Source organism: Seriola aureovittata, chromosome 6 (genome assembly GCF_021018895.1).
Source record: "Seriola aureovittata isolate HTS-2021-v1 ecotype China chromosome 6, ASM2101889v1, whole genome shotgun sequence".
In the NCBI taxonomy this organism is placed as follows: domain Eukaryota; kingdom Metazoa; phylum Chordata; class Actinopteri; order Carangiformes; family Carangidae; genus Seriola; species Seriola aureovittata.
Genome location: NC_079369.1, coordinates 4,634,011 through 4,651,585, shown reverse-complemented (window position 1 = coordinate 4,651,585; position 17,575 = coordinate 4,634,011). Strand labels below are relative to the sequence as shown.

Sequence of the window (17,575 nt, the reverse complement as noted above, 5' to 3'; positions counted from 1 at the left end):
TTGCTCCTTGTTTGTTGTTGGAGGTGATTTACAGCTTAAAGTTGATACTGTATTGTTTTGTTTTTTTTTAACATTTCCATTGTTTACAAATGCTACCACCACTAATGGTATGCTCTGTGACAGGCCTTGCTTTTCCTGCCCCAGCTGTCGTCCCTTGTGTGGAGTTTAATTTCAGTAATATGATAGGTCTAGACAAGCCTCCATCCCTGGTTGCTGGCAAATGTGCCCCTTAACTGTAATGTACACTGGACCTCCAAATCCCTGTGCCAGCCTCCTGATAATCAATCAGGAGCGGCCTCCTGTCCCCAGCAGACCTCTCTCTCTAGGTACTTTGATGCCTGGTGTTTCTGCACCTCTTCTCTTCACACCCCCGGCTGTGTGACAAGGTCGCTTGTTATGAGCACCGATCTTACCAAGCCTCATGACGGCAGCTCCATGGGCAGAGATGCGCATCAGCTGCTGCTTGCTCACAGTCTGTAACCCAGAACTGATTTTGACTGGTGTTATCACAGTGAACCTTGAAAGTGACATTTACCACAGTTTTCCCTTTTTTCACCCTCAGTGCCTCTTGGCACTTCCTCTCCCTCCTCTTCCTCTCTGTTTATGCGTGTGTTTGCAGGTGACTCACGTCTTCTGGAAACGTTTCTGTCTGGGTTTAAAATTCCTCATCTTTTACAACTCTCTCCCTCACTCTCATTCTCCTTCTGCCTCCCTCTCCCATCTCTCAAAGCCAAGGCCTCAAAGCCAAGCCAGGTATGATTATATCTTGGTTGTTGTTATTCTCAGAGGAGCGACGCACACGCTTTTTCCAGAGTCTGGACTAAGGAGGGGGGGGGGGGGGGGGGGGGGGGGGGGGGGTGACGACTCAGTGAGTCTTTGAGTCTCTGATGTGTTTGTTTGGATCACCATCCAGTTTGCCTCATAGATAAGTGTTCAGTAATTTCTTCCATTTCTGTGTCTCTGAGGGAATTTTTAATGATTTCTGCAGCATTTTCATGGACCACATCTCTAAACACTCTCTTTTGTCTTGCTCCCCTCCGGGGCTTACATCTGTGGAGGTCTGATAATTAGGCTTTGATGCTTCATGTTCACTCAATGCTGTGCAATGTCTATGCTGTCAGTGTCTCTTGTTAAATGGTTTCATGCGGCATCGCAGTGACAAGTCTTTGAACGCAGAGTATCTGTCAGAATACACAGAATATAAAAATCACACTTTCATGGATGGAATACAACATCTCTGGTTAGGGACTTGGCTCGGTGAAGTATAGACAATGTGTGTATCTCGCCTAATGAGAGTTAACGATATCAAGAGAATATCAAACAGTAATTTTTCTGTATTATTGTAATTGCAATCAAAATTGTGATCATTGTCTGAAAATTAAACACCAGGCATGTATTTGTGTCAAACAGTACTTCTCTGTTTAGGTCTATTTAGTAGGAGCTTTTCATTGTATCACCATTTGACCTTCATCCGCTGATAAAATTTGCCCAATTAGAAACATGCAGACTTCCAAAAAAGTGGGAAGAAAATGTATACCAACTGAGTGTTACAAATCAGAGCAATCAAATAAAGCTGTGATGAGATCCAAGAGTCTACATAATCAAGAAACGTGAAACAAAGAAATCGTATTGGTATAAATGCCAGTCGGGGGACTGCTGTATTTTATCCCAAAGAAGGTCCTTTGCCAAAATGTTGCTGTAGCATTATTTGAAATAAATGTACATGGCGTTTCGGGTATGTGCCTTTTTCATCCATATTGGCATAAAAGATGGGATTGTTTTGAGTGTAACCAAATTCTTATCTTGTTTTCACATGAAAGAAATCTGATAAAAGCTTGCAGCTGCTTGTCGTTTATGTCCTTTGAGGACTCCTGAACTTTTATTAAACATGGTCAGTTTGACTGTAAATTTGACAAATTATGCACATCACTGTAGTGGTAGACTTGACAATGGTTTATAATTTTGAGTGGCCACCTAATACTGACAAAATAATTATGACAAACTGCTGGTAAGTCACGTCTGACAATGTCACTAAAAGTTTGGATATTTGACGGAACTATTCCAACAGTAAAAAATCACTAGGTGCACCTAACTCCCTTTGCCATATGCTGGTGTCAGTAGCCAGCAAATTCAAACAGTTTGACCTCTTAATTGTTTGCTATGATACTATTCATGATTTGTGATAGAACTAATTTGAAAATAGCACTGTTTCAAATTTCAGCCCCACTCACAGCACATGAAAATATCAGTGCAGCAGGGAGACATATGGAAAATAATGATGGGATGAAAGAAGAGTGTTTTTCACTCTGTATTCAGTATTTAATTTGGTTCAGGACCCATAACAGACTGTTATATAAGTGGTTTATTTTTTTCCTTTAAACAAATCAGTCTAAAAGAGAACAGAACTGTTTGTAAATATGATTTGAAGTGACCAAAATAAAGAGCATATGATTGTAGCAGAAAAGCACTGTACCACAAAATAGTTTTTTTTATTGTATACACACCATAACCACTTCCAACAAGTTACTGGTATGAATGATCTCTACAGTTTTTCATGGTTCTAACTCAGTCAAACACTCCTAATATTAAACTGTCAACTAATTTTTTACAATCTCCATCAATGTAATTATAGATTATTTGTTCCATTATTAGCTGCTATGAAGCTGAAAAGCTGCATTCATTGTTAAAAGCAAAGGCCAATGTTTTTTGCGAGGCATGACCGATTAAGTTACTGTGGGGATTGTTTTATCATATAATGTGAATCCTTGTGGGTTGAATTAGTGATTTACAGGCTTTTACTGCTGACACACAGAATTGGACTAATGTGATTAGTCTGGGAATACAGAAGGAAAGAAGTTTAAAGAGGAGTGTCAGTTCTTAATGGGGCTTGTGAGAACAACTGAGGGTTTTTAACAACAACAAGTAAGTACTGCTGATGATGATGTTTACCAACTATAAAGAAATATTTTGAGAATTAAAGGAAGATGATGGAAAGCCAGATCCCTGCCTGAGACGTGTTAAGGTTGAGTGAATGCTCGGGCCCTGAACCACCTGACTAGATTTGGTCCAAATGATCCAGACAAGTGTGATGCTGAAAACAAAAAAAACAACAGTTCAAGTCCCAAAACATCAAGTTTGTTTTCCCCGCGCCTCACCAACAGACTGTGAAAATCTGTTTTAATGGCAGTCTGAGCACCAAAGGCATAGTTGCATGCTGTAGAGATGGTAACAGAGACCCACCACTCGCAATTTTTCTTTTTTTCCTCTGTTAACAAAGACTCCACTGTGTGAAAGTTCAGATCCCGCTGAGGCTACATATCAGAGCTAAGCAAGTGCCTTTTAGGGAGAACACAGCATGCCGTCTTTGTGAGTTTATCAGCAAAGTGAGTACATAAACAACCACAAAGCCTGATAAAAAAGAACAATCTACAACGTGATAGTGCTGCAATTACACCAGGATGGCAACTGTGTAACGCTTGATATTTTTGATTATATTTAAGTAAACATGAGAAAATCAAAGCTTTAACATATGTACCGTGTGGGAATGGGATCATGTGATGTACTGTGACTGATCTTGCAGTGATTTTTCTATGTTTATGTCCTTATCTCTCAGTATACTCATAATGCTATACCAATGTGCTGTTCCTTTATGTGTCTTTTGTGCCTTACCAGGTTGAGTTGCATCTGAAGCCCATCCAGTCTCTGCTGCGCCACCAGAAGCCCCTGGTCTTTGTACTTAACTCCCCCCAACCACTGATCTGGGAGATCAAGACAGAGAACCTGGCCCTGGGCATCAAACGTACCTTTCATGTGAGTCCAGCATCACTAAAAGCCTTTAAGTCCTACTTCCCTAAAACTGTGTATTCATTTCCTCACAGGCTAAGCTGTATTCCCATTTCAGTAGCCATCTACTCTCAGTAAAATACTTCAAGTGATGTAAATCTGTGAAGGACGCCTTTCCACACTCCAAAACAAGTTTCCCATGATAAAAGTTTGATCTGCACAGTCATTGTGGCGAGGTATTGGTCTCTTTATGTTCGTATATAAGGTTTCATCTGCTAAACTGTGAACTCTTCTCAGGATTGGATTAGATGTAGACTTTAGGGCAGTACGAGTTTGATTCATATGAATATTCTTTCATTCATATCAAAGAATTTGATACCTGTATCGCTCCCTTAAATCATGGCGTAGAGTGTGTTTATCTGAAAAGGTGAAATGTGCTTTGTCAGCTTTATTCTCACTCTGCAACCACAGGCCCATATCCCCACCGCCTCCCGCCCTCCTCTAAACAGTCCTGTTGATAGCTTGGCAGCTGTTCAAATCATTCAGAGCGTATCCGCGTACCACGAAAACCCTAACAAAGGGGAGTGTGTGGTAACAAACACCAAACCACTAAAACTCTGCTGAGGAAGGAGTTGATCTGTCCTATCGCCTGCTGATAATATGCTGAAATCCTCAAAACCCTAGATTGTCAACTGGTTTGTAAATAATTTGGATCTTGCAGAGGAAGAAGGTGACCCAAATTTCAGCAGGACACTCATTCAAAAAAGAAGTGTTCATCACTGTTGCTGGCTCCATCACTGAGCCTATGTAAGTTTTTGCTGAATAGTGGCCACTGTGGCCACCAGTGGTTATTACAGGACAACGGCTCATGGAATTTGCCTTAATCTCCCAAGATTCTTTTGAGGTGGTTGCTTTTCATGTTATTTGTGTGATATGCTGAAATGTAGTGTAAGGGGATCAGAGTTAAAGAATAGCCAGCAACCTGACTGTTTAAGGTTAGTTACACAGCATCTATTTAAAGGAGCTATTTGTAAGTTCTACTAGTGCTGCAAAGCCAACATTAGCATTCACGGTTTTTTACTTACCAGTCCTGAAGAAACGTTGCGAGTTCAACATCAAACTTCATTCCTTTACTCGCCAACAGCTGTCTCCAGCGGTTGAAAGCAGCACCAGTGTTCACTTGTGTCTCTATCACATCTTTTCTTCTACTGAATTTAGCATGCTAACCGGCTAGCCCCAGCCTGTCTTGTCACTTTTTGATAGCGACTCACTGGAGCCTCCAATCTGCCCTGATGAAGTAGTGCTGCTCAGAGAGCGTATTATAACCTCCTGTCTTGTAAACGCAATGATGGCCGAAGCTCTTCTCAAGCGACAATCGCCACTACCGGCTCCCAGCAAGAAACCACGTTCAGTGGTAGAAAAAACTTACAAATAGCCCTTTTGATGTCTGCCAAGATTAGCAAACATTACTACCAACATTATTATTGTAAAGGACAAAATTTCTGAATGTTTTCAATTGATGAATGGTGTGTTATTGTCCATGACTTTCCATTTGTTTTTTCAAAAAGTTACTTCCACACTTGCTTTTAACTTATCATATCCAAATAGCTTAATGGAGGGTTGTATTAGTACCAGTTTGCATGAGGGAGAGAAAGAGAGGAAGTTTTGGTGAGGGGTATCTCAGTGTAGTTGGAGCCAGGTCCCCTGGAGAGCCAGCCATATTTAGTAAAGGTACCAGGGGGCCTCGCTGGGAAACTTAATAAAAAATGTAAAAATGGATTTCTTCAGTGCCCTCGTTCAAAGCCTGTGTATCACATGAGAAAACCATTGCAAAATGAGACCCAGAAGCCTCGGCTGTGGCTTAACTATACTTTATTGCTATGAAAACTTACATCTTTGCCTTTATATGCTCTGAAAGCTTTTCAATGTCTTTGGCTTCCTAGAAGTAATCATTTTCAGTTCTATGTTAACACCACAGAAATCTGCAAGAATGCAGTATCAGGTACACAAATTATTTCCATATGTGGTCAAGTGTTTTCTTGCTTACTTCTCACGCGCAAAACATCCTGCCGTGAAAGCCAATGTGACACAGAGAGGAATATATATTTATTGCAAAACCCTTGCATTATGCACAGTCTCATCTACACACACACACACACACACACACACACACACACACACACACACACACACACACACACACACACACACACACACACACATACGTACTCAAATTATATAAAGAGCTGTGTATTCCAGCCCCTTTGACCTTCAGAACAGAGTATTAATATGTCTCTTCTAGACCTTATGGTGAACTGGAGCGAACCAAAAATCTTTTTATAATTTTCTTGTGCGTGAGCAGGATGATAGCTTTCAGAGAAATGCACAACAGATGAAGCCTGTATGCCAAACGCTATTTTAATTATTATTTCCCGTAATGGAACTGTTCTCATGTTTATGGAGATGGATGCGCATGTGGCCGGCTTGTAATTTCCTAAGCTTTGATAATGTGTGGCCAGTGAGATGGTCGTCTCTGTAGAGACCAGCAGGTCAGCATCACAGTAAATGTCTCCCCTTGTCAGCAATGGCAGACAGAAAGCAGCTGACAACCATCATTAAAACTTATATAGAGCTGTTGCTGTGCGTCTAATGATGTCGGACATCAGTGCTTTTACAGAGTAAGAAGATATCACTTCGTCTTAATCTCAAAGGAAAAAAACATTGCTCTGAATTTAAATGATAAGATGCATGTCTGTATTAGAGGAATGTCTGTCTTTAGATTAATTTACAGTAGCTACAGATGCTCAGCTATTCGTCTGACTCCATATAAAAAAATCTTATCTTTTTGGAGACAAAACTGAGGTATTAGATTTCTCTGTTCATCCTGCGGTTTTTCAAGTGTGGCGAAGAGAGATAAAGGGAATCTTAACAGTGAAGAAGGAGGCCCCTGCAGTCATACAAAGCTGCGTTAATGGCTTTGACTGACTGCAGGGGCCCCTGCTGAATTAGGTGTTAAGTATTTTTGTGTTTGAGTGACAGCACTGAGCCTTCTGGCAGTTCAAGCTCTTGGTATCTTATCCACCAGCCTGACTGCACATAGCGGTAACTCAGAGGATTCCCAGACGCTGCTCCTCTTCTCAAGTTCTCTCCACAGTGACACGACACTTAACATGCCACAAAACTCAAACACCACGCGGCATCCTGCGGGAAGAACAATAGCCAGACTTTTTTTGTTAACGTTTAAGATTCCCTCTTTTCATGAAACTTGAATAAATTGCAAATGAACATTTGCTAAGTACCGCCCCCCTCAGTTACTGTTGTTATGCTGGTAAAGCTCTCTGTTCTCACACGGCACATAACGCATGTGAGAATCTTTTCATTTGCAAAACAATTGATCCTGCAGCACAATACACTTATCTTTTTTTACGTACCGTGTAACCCCACAGAGTAATGTCGATGATGTGCCCCTTTTGCAATAGAAGTAATGCTCCATTATTACTTTAGAAAGGATGCTAGTTAGCTGGACATGTGAACAATTGAAGCTTATTTTAGTCAGTAAACACAACTTTTAAGGCATTCCTTGCACACTCTTGTTTTTCTGGTTTTTGAAAGGATAACAAAAAGGTCACCAGCCTCCAAACTCCAAAGTGCTGAGTATCGTTGTTACTACAGCCCCGTGTGCAGCGCTCCAACATGTGGTGTAATCTAAAGCTTGGCAGGCCTGCCATACCTACTTAGGGTTGCTGTGCTATGATTGGATAATCGTTTTTGGGAGGAGTTTAGCAAATAGTCAATTAAATTAAAAACTTGCATCGGCCACAGAAGTGTGCATGTATCATCACCACAGATGCAAAGAAGTCTGTGTGTTAGGGACCTTGCCAATTCCTGCACGTTTTCATCGGTAGCTCTCAGGTGGAGATGAGATGTTGCTGTGGTGAGGGTGTAGAGTAACAGCGTCAAGAGTAACTGGTTTTGGGCTTAACACTTCACAACAGAAACCCACTGCCAGACCTCCCTCACTCTGCCTTTCCACTGGAGAGACTGTTTCCAGGGGCTAATTGGACTCTGAATCAGGCCTGCCAGTCCTTGTTTCCTGGTCCCAGTGCTCTGGGCTCCGCGGACACAGATGGGCTGCCTGGAAAAGCTTCAGAGACGTTGAGCACACTGTTGCTGTTGGCCACTGGACCTGGTTGGCTTTTAAAATGCCAGACTTTTGTTGTAAAACATGTTCTCTGCAGTACTCCTTGTCAATCAGCAGCAGGCAGGAATCATCAGGGGTCTAAAATGATATGAAATATGAACATTGAATCAGGCCAAATTTTGTTTTACCAAGGGACACAAGCATTCAAAGTGAGACACATGTGCAGTGTGTGCTGTGTTGACTTTGTGGCCAAATGTATATATTTCTTTTGGGGGTTTGGGGGAGGAGGGTTGCATTGCATCTCTGCTTGAAAGGCTTGATCTGGACCAAATGTTTTATGACTCTTGATGGAACAACACTGTAAAGTTTTGCTGTTGGCTTGAGTTGCCTATTGTTTGTTTGCCAAGTGTTGCCTTTTCACTCCTGCATTACTTTCATTAGTTGAAGGCTTATAGTATGAGCTCTTTTGGTCTCACACACACACGAGCACTCTCCTCAGTGTAATTGTTAATGGAAACCATGGGTAGCCACGATTGGTTTTCATTTGGAGACAGGAATGGCAGAGGAACGCTCCAGAGTGGCGCTAAGACATATGGTATTGTTTTCTCCACAACAGAGCCTGCCAGTTCACAGGAACACATGCACATCTGCAGCGAAGCAGCGTGATTAGCTCCCTCTATCTCATCAAGAGAGAGAAGATCAAATCAGCCACCAAAGCATTTATCACATTAATATCACCAGAGAGCTATTGCATGCTCATATCATCTATCAACCCTGTCTGCACTTTCCATCACCCTCCTCTGTTTGCAACACCTCTTAATTTCCAAACAGCCATTTGTGATTTCCCCGGCTGAGGGTGTTGCCCTGTGAGAATGCAGTGGAGGATTACAGCTCTATGATAATTGATCTCAAACATTTGGCATGCATTCTCGTTTTTACCTCACATATGGCCATAATATGTTAATGCTCACAGGCAGAAAGGGTGGGGAATATACTGTTATAATATACTGGACCGATACTCAGTACCAGCAGACGTTCTTTTATCAAAGCAGATGATGGAGAAAAGTGTTATCTTACAATTTAAAAGTGCAGTAGAATAGCACTTTAAACATGTATGACACACATTTTATATCATTTAAAATACAACAGTTGCTGAAGCAGCATGCCTGCCTGCAAATACCATTACAAACATGACATACATGAGTTTCTACCATTACAAACATGAAAGCATGAGTTTCAGTTCCCATGGTAGCGTATCCAGCTAACTCCTCCTCTACATTTTTTGTTTGATCATAGCTGCCAAGTCTGAGAAATTCCTCTCAAGTCAAGGTAATATCCAGTTTTCATGTATTTCAACTTCCGAACACATTACAAGGTCCATCAAGACAGTTTCTGGCAATAACGGCAATGGATTGTTTAATAAGAGATGAGCTATATTTTCATATAGTAAGGCTATGCTTTACTTGGCAGGAGGCTGCTGCTTGCAGCTCAGGGATCACTACATAGACACGAGAGCTTCGCTGCATCACTGATTGGTCTCAACATGTATCCAACATAAAGATCTTATAGATATTTTTCTAGAAATTGCTCATATGAGAATAAACAAAATAGATTAATTGGAGCATTCTGTGCTCTAGTTTAACTTCAAATCAAACAGATTTTTATGATTGCATCAGTTTTCTTCAAATGTAATACAGCTTTTTTCTCTTTTTTTTTTTTGCTTTATGTGAGTGCATTAGCAACAAAAGTAACAGTACTGAGTGACAGCTTATGTAAATAGTATGCTGTATAATATGTTTATATTTATATATTCTATTTAAGACCATGACTGAAATTGCTCTTTGCTTTCCAGCACTTTAAGTCGTTTGGTCCGTCAACTGGGCATGCAGAGGGGGAGAGAGGAAGAAGGAGAGGGAGAGTTTGTTAAGGCCCAGAGTGGGTCCCTCACTTCCCCGTTTCAAATTCCTGAGGTTTTCAGAGCTCTGGAAGGCCTGGAGCTAATTTGGCTTTCAGGCTTTCCCCTCTAATTCTTTGCGACTAATTACAGTCGTATTCCCGCAATTAAACTGATAAACTCTGCTGAACTTGGCAGGGTAAGCGAAGAAACCCTGGCCCCTTCTCGTCGGCTCAGGGCACCACTTCTCTCCTCTTTGCCATCTTTCTCCGTGCTCCTACTCATCATGGTAAACGCACTAAAAATAAAAATCAACATGAATTCTTCGATAGAGTCTGTCTCCTCAGCCTTAGTATTTATCGCCGCTGGTGACAATGCCAGGAACACCGAGAGGAGCGTCCAGAGGTCAGACAGATGTTGCACATGAAGGGATTTGAATAGTTATGTCTGAAATACCTAAACACCCCAAAGGGATGTTATTCTATTATCATTAAAGCATGATTGCAATTTAGGGATAACTTCATAACGTCATCACGAACAAGTGGCCGTTCGTATTCCTCTTGGATTAAAATGGATTTAATATTTGAATTGGGCCTGCCAGCAGTGTCTCAGCTCACGCATACAGATAGGATACCTTGGGAGAAAGAAAACAAGCATGGAAATAAAATGAGGTAGGCTGTCTAGACCGAGTGCTTGGACTCATTTGGTTGTTCGGTAGGTTTTCTGCACATGTGAATGTTTATCTCTCTGAAATGAAGCATATGGGCTGAGCTCCATTAAGTGCCAAAGGGGTGGTCCCTCCTAAATACAGTTTTCTCTGTCAAACTCAAATCAGCACGTCTTTGCCCGCCATATAGTTGAGACATCTCCCTGATTTTTGTGACTGTTTATAGAATTTACAGCTGGATTCACAACATTAACAACCGATAGTATCACTGTAGTACCTAGCGAGCCTAAAGAATTAGGGTTAGGGCCGTAAAAAGGTATTCAGTAAGTTAATGTCCTCTGGAAAAAGTCTAAATGTCTTCATAATATGTTTTTATAAAATCTGCTTAACCACCAGGAGCGCCAGCACGTGGCCTCACCATGTTTGTGTGAGTGACCACCTACTGTCCTGCTGTCTTTGTCAAGTGTTTTTTGCGTCTTCTGCATCAGCCCTCGTGGCCATGTTGAAGCATACATATTTGTGATGACGCACTGCAACGCAACACGCTGTATAAACACAGGAAACAAGACACCTTATTGTGTAGGGGAACATGTGTAAAAATACGCTGAGCATATTTGTAGAAGCTTTGAAATAACGGTTGGGATGGAGTGTGAAGGATAGGTTTTTACCAATGTTTAGAGAGCAGGTTTAATTTTGGAAAGGCTGAGCTCTTCTTTTCAGTCTGCCTGCAGGTTCTTCATTTTACATTGTGTAAAGCAAGGATGAGTGTAGTGGAGATGACTTTTATGTGCATATAGTTCTGGTAGAAATAGTCACTCTTGAAGAGTTCCACTCAAAATATTTGATCTTTCTTTCTGTGAAGGCAGACTACTATTCTTCCCTCTCTAATATTTTTTTTTCCTTTAGCAGATAACTGAAGTTGAATAGACAGAAGAAAAACATTCAGTTATCCCTTCTGCAGTTCAGCGTTCACTATCACATTGCAAAGAACTGAGATAAGAGCTTATCACAGCTTCCCTTTGTCCTCTAACACTCCTGCCTTTTCTCCTCCTCCAGGTATCAGAGGGCTCAGAGGTCCACTTTCAGCCGGGAAACTTCTCCCTTTCCTGCCAGATCCAGAAGGAGACCTTTCCCCACGGCAATGAGCACCTCCTCAGCTGGGCCCAGAAGAAGTACAGGGCAGTCACCTCTTTCTCTGAGCTCAGGATGACTCAAGACATCTACATCAAAGTCGGAGAAGGTATGTGCTGGAGCCCCAAAATTCCCAAACATAGCTCTAGGCCCCAAGGCACACCTCCCCATTCCCCTTCAGCTCCCAAAACTTTACTTAGCTTTTGTGTTTGAGCCCTGGCTAGAGGTTTACATGCACTACTCTGGTGAAAGAATTTCCTTTCCTCAACAGGCATTTAGCCTTTCACACTATTTAACAGGCTATCTGTGGTAATTCTGAGTTGTGGCTGCTTATTGCCTTAAGAATAAAGAAAGTGCACTGATCATGTATTTGACTGAATTACAATAAATTTAAGGTTGTTTAGCTCAGTACACAGTGATTTCATATTTTGATGTAGAAACAAACTCTCTGTCTTTGGCCTCATGATCTTTTCATTAGAGCTGAAACAATTAGTTAATTCATTGTGGATTTGTCATGAATACGACAGAAGAGCAACTGTCCGTCTCTTTACAGTGCAGCCAAACAAACACTTCTTTCAATAAAGACATTCAATAATTGTCCTACTTCCATCATGCCATGGGCAACAGTAATCTGATGACTCTGTCTTGATGTATTGAAGCTTTTTGGGGGCAAATGAATTGCATTTCCTGTCACTGCTTTTGCATGAAAAACCATCCTGGGTTTCACCAGTTGCACAACAGTAGGAAATGTTAGGTTTGTATTAGCAATCACTTAAGGCAGCTCTGATGCAGCTGTAGGAGAGTGAAACAGTAAGGTAGAATTACTGACAGTAAACTACAGCATAGAAAGGTAGTAACTGAAAATAAATACACTGAATGGCCATTTAAAAAAAAAAATCTGAGTATAAATGGCAACAAAAACTGGGTTTGATTTCCTGAAAACCATAAAGTGAAACTTAAAGACTTTGGAAAGAGGAGATTTAGACACCAACAGTATCTTACAAGTGGATTAGAATCCTGATCATTTGTTTCTTTGCAAAGTGGTTGTTACTCATTTAGCTTCTGAATTGGTTTTGTAAATTGTAATAATGAAATAACAACAACAGCATGTTTTCCTGTGGAGGGAATACATAGTAAGTTGACCAGATGTCAGTGGGAAAAAAAAAGCAGAGGTAAGCAGGAGATAAATCATGCCTTTCCAGTTTTTCCAGTGATAAGGAAGGATGAGGAGTCTGCTGTGAAGAATCACCAGGGTGATTCTCAGGAGAGGCTATGATTGATCTTCACATATGTTCGAGTCTTGGACTCAAATCTTTATTCTCTACTGGCTGGTCTACACAGTGAACAGACAGCATGTCCAGCTAAACAGTACGTCAGCTCTCAGACGGGACATGTTTTTAATGAGCATCTTCCACTACATGGAAATAAAGCAAAGCTCATGTCTGGAGAGACATAATGGCTCCACTACTCCTGGTGATAAGTTCTCTCTTTATGTTATTGGTTGCTGTGGAGAGCAGAGCGGTTGCTCAGCCTTCAAGCGTTTGGCTTGTGTCATTAAGGGGCTGTGGTTTGGCAAGAGCCCAGGGTGCCATGATGTTTACTTCAAGCAAAGAGCTGTAGATTTCCACTCCTTCACATCTTCAGTAGTGTTTCATGAAGATGGACAGATTCTCACTTTGCTTCCTACCCAGGGCTGTACTCCAGGTCTCCCCTCAGCTCTTTAAAAGTGCCACAAGAGTTCCGGAGAGGAAGGTGCCAACCTTCAGTTTACACTTTGTCCAAGGCTCTGTTTGCCAAATAAGGAAGCATCTGTCTTGTGTTTTCTTCGTGCGCTAAGAAGGAGCTTAACTTTTCATGCTCTGAAAGTATTTTCTTAGCTGTTAACGAATTTTTGAACAGTCGTGAAAGCTGAGGAAAAAACACTAGAAGATTTGATTAAATGTGTATATGAATATTATTATCCTGTTATTGTGGAGGTATTCTGGTAAAATATCAGGGTTAGTTTTCCCACGTATAATGAGAAGAGAAATTTCCCTGTTGATAGCTTGACAGGAAGATGGGTCATGCCAACCAGAGCACCTCGTCCAAGAAAGGAAGAAAAGGCTTGTCCTTGTTAGCAGTGCATTTTGGACGAGAGACAATGGGAATACCAGCTGCGGGGGTTGCAGGGAAGCTGTTCTTCAGCTGGAATGGCTGGGTCAAAGCAAACATCCCCCCTACTGAAGTCTGTGTGAGCAGGACACTGAAATCCTCTCAGAAGCAGGGGGTGCTGGTCTGCGGCTGACCTCGGACTCTGACACCTCTGCGGTGGTGTGGCCATATTTCTCCTTTGGGAGATCAAAATAGTCTCACAGACCAACCAGTAATGCAAACATCTTTCTACTTTCAGATCCAGTGTTTTCTGACACCTGCAAGATTGATACCAAGTTCCTGTCTCTGAACTACCTGGGCGGCTACGTGGAGCCACAGACATCAAAGGGTTGTGTCCTGTCAGGACCCGACAAAGACCAAGAGGTCCACATCATTGAACTCCAGGCCCCAAACTCCAGCAGGTGAGCAGCCAAAGCAGCCAAAGCCAAGAATACATGTTGTCATAGTTTATTTTTGAGGTCAAAATGCTCTCACTAATCTCAGTGGAGTTTGTTTTGGATGGGAACTAACATGAAGGCGGGGGGGGGGTTACTTTTCACTTAGTCGTGTTCTTTTGAGAAAGATATTTCAAAACTGGCTATAAGTCCAGGTTGCCAGATAATCTTCTCACTCCCCCAGTGGAGTGATTATTCTGTTCACCCAAAAGACCACAAATCTGGGAATGTGTTGGTAGCTGTGCTGTATCTCACTCTAGTACTATCTGGTCTGTAGTGCATATGTCTGCTTTTTTTCTGGGAATGCATCCAGCTTTTTAATTAGTTGGCCAGACACAGAAGGCACGATAACACAATGTCGACCCAACCATCCAAAATTCTTCTTTTTCTTTCTCTCTCTCTCGTTTTCTGCAGTGCTTTCCAGGTGGACGTCATCGTGGATCTACGGCCTCTGGAGGACGATGCCCCCCTGCATCGTGACATTGTCTTGCTGCTCAAGTGCGCTAAGTCTGTCAACTGGGTCATCAAGGCCCACCGTGTGATTGGCAAGCTGGAAGTAGTGGTAAGCTGGCAGCAACACAACACATGAAAGCTGTCCATCCAGAGATGTCTTTTTTCTTTTTCTTTTTCTTTTTCTTTTTTGCCTTTATAGACTTCACCGCTGAGATTTGATAAAGTCTTATCACACATCGCAGTGGCTTACAAGGCATGTCACAGACAGAAATGTCATCACTTTGCACCGCTGACCCAAAGAATTTGTTACACCGGAATGTGTGTTGAATTGGCGCCTGGTCCCTGCTGCACGAGAGGGTGGGGATAACAGGTTAGGAGGAACTGTGAAATTTCATCACGGCAGCTCCAGGGATTGTCATCGCATTCAGACAGCCAGGGGCAGGAGCGGTGGGGGCATCACATATTTTCAGAGCCAGGGCCACTGCAGCGCTTTAGCTGCGCATAAAGTCTGACTTGCGCCCCATCAGTCACAATGTGAATTATGAGCAGCGCTTGCCTCAGGCCCTTTGTTAAGCTGCGAGCTGTTAGGACCTCCTCACCACCCACGAAAGATAAACCCCTGTTAATTACTACAATATATCATAGCACCCTTTACTTAGAAAAATGGTTTCGTACATATCAGCGCTGAGCATGAGTATACAGTTTTGATATTAAATCTTCATTACTGTAACTCAGGTCTCTCAGGACCCTTAGGAACTATAAGAATATGACACCCATGTACACTTTGGAAGAATAGTTTAACTGTAGATCATGTTGATAGGCAACTGGCAGTTGTCCAACCACCATAATTGCTCCAGGGTTGGAATTTTAAACCCTGTTTCTGGAACAAAAAAATAAAAAATCAGAGCAGTAAAAATGGAAAGAAACCAATATTGTACATTTCCCAAAGCATTTCATATGTGCTGAGTCAGGTGACATTTGGTATTTACCCAGGCTGACTCATGCTGCCAACCCCGTTTTCTCTTGTCTTGTGTGTTACCCCTTGGCTCTGTTGGCCCTGTGCTGGTTTCAGTGGACGTGCGCAGGAGCTTCTGTGTTTCCTCAGAGTGTAATGCTGATACTCCTGCAGGGCAACCGTAGCCATGACACAGCGCTTTTGCCAGGCGCGGTGTGTTTGTACAGCTGCTCGGTCACTGCTTTACAGTAAGTCGGTCAGGTTGTGTGAGTGACCTGTGAAACTTAAAGAGCAGCACAAATGGATGGCAAAGCCTCTGATGGAGGTGCACAGCAGAAACTGTGTATGTTTCCTTATACCCACTTAACACTTGGACCTTATACAACAATGTAGAAGCTCTCGTTAGGAATTTAGATAATTTTTTATATGTAAATTGTTAATGTATTAGCTTACATACAGCAGAAACTTGTGCATTAGGCCTGCAGCTAACAATTATTTTCCTTCCTGATTAATCTATTGATTATTTCTTCAATTAATCTATTGTCATAGAATAAAGAAGTTGCCAAGGCTAAAGGTGAGGTCTGCTAGAGGCATGGCTCCAAGGATGCCACTGTTGGTCAGTCTATCAGTCCAGAGTGAAATGTGTCAAAAACTATTGAATGGATTGCCATGAAATTTTCTACAGGCATTCATGTCTTTCTGAGGAGGACTTGCAATCACGTTGTGATCCTCTGACTTTTCAGTTAACGCCACCAGCAGGTCGACATTTCTGTTATTATCCGATAATTTAGTTTTTTTATCAACTATGATCACATCCTCATTGGCCTCAGCTGTACATTGTTGCAAATGTTAGCATGCTAACATGTTAAATGATGAACATGTAAAGATTATACCTGCTAGACATCAGCATCTTAATATTGTCATTGCATCCACATTATTATTATTATCATTATTATGGACAGTAATGCTTAGCAACATGGTGAGAGGAATGTCAATAACAGGCACATACACATTTAGAAACACAGTAAATTGTTTTAATGCTACAAACTTAACTACCCACTTACAACTATGTTTGTGTTATTCTGTAATAATGTACAATATTCCTCATTCAGAAATTTTACAGAAATGTCCACAAGGTATTAAAATAAAACTGAAGGATGGTCAGTCTAAACACAAGAACATTTAGTAGTTACAAACCACGCTATGACTTTCACTTGACAACAATGGTACACAGGATGCTGTGATTGTGCAACCAATGTTTGGGGAGGGTTAACAATTCATGTCATATGATAGCCTCATAAAAGTGAGGCCTCACTTCTGTCAGAAACTGGGTTTTCCTCAGCTTTTGCTCAAGAGAGTTGAAAGTGTGGGAAATGGCTGTGAGAGGGAGTCGGTCTTCCCTCACACAGGGAGGGTATATACAGCAGGGCAGGACACATTTTAAGAGCAAACTAACGTTGGTTTCTCAGCATTGATCGAGCTGTGACACGCCCATTACCTCACACTTATACACATGATTCACACTTGACACTTGAATAAGTGCAGGACAGGACTTGAACTTGAATATCTGTGATAATTCCTGAACAGTAAATCATGCCTTTTGTGTCTTTTAAAGGAATTGACTTGTAAATGTATGGTCTTCTAGAAGCAACTCTTTCATTTTGATAAAAAACATACACTAAGACAAATTACTTTCTTGTCCACAGGCCTCTGATACTGTGAGTGTTAGCTTAAATACAGAGAGACTGATGCAAGTGTCCAAAACCCCCAAGCAGCACTTACCATCAGGATCACAAGCCTTGATCAAGTGGGCAGAAGAGCAAGGCTACAGTCCAGTGACCTCTTACACCAGCACTCCTGTGGCTAACCACTTCAATATCCGACTCAGAGAGCCAGGTAAATACAAGAATTTTCTGCTTAGTTTAGATAATACACTCCCCTCCAAAAGTATTGGAACAGTGAGGCC

The 17,575-nt window shown here is 41.7% G+C and overlaps 1 protein-coding gene across 1 annotated transcript in view; it reads left to right on the top strand.

Annotated features, from left to right (window-relative positions):
• tgfbr3 (transforming growth factor, beta receptor III) overlaps window positions 1–17,575 on the top strand; it is a 72,088-nt gene that overhangs the window by 31,934 nt on the left and 22,579 nt on the right. The window contains exons 4-8 of the mRNA XM_056378325.1: window positions 3,673–3,810; window positions 11,542–11,725; window positions 14,006–14,168; window positions 14,616–14,763; window positions 17,316–17,505. Coding sequence (XP_056234300.1) covers window positions 3,673–3,810; window positions 11,542–11,725; window positions 14,006–14,168; window positions 14,616–14,763; window positions 17,316–17,505 — 823 coding nt within the window. The remainder of the gene's footprint in view (window positions 1–3,672; window positions 3,811–11,541; window positions 11,726–14,005; window positions 14,169–14,615; window positions 14,764–17,315; window positions 17,506–17,575) is intronic.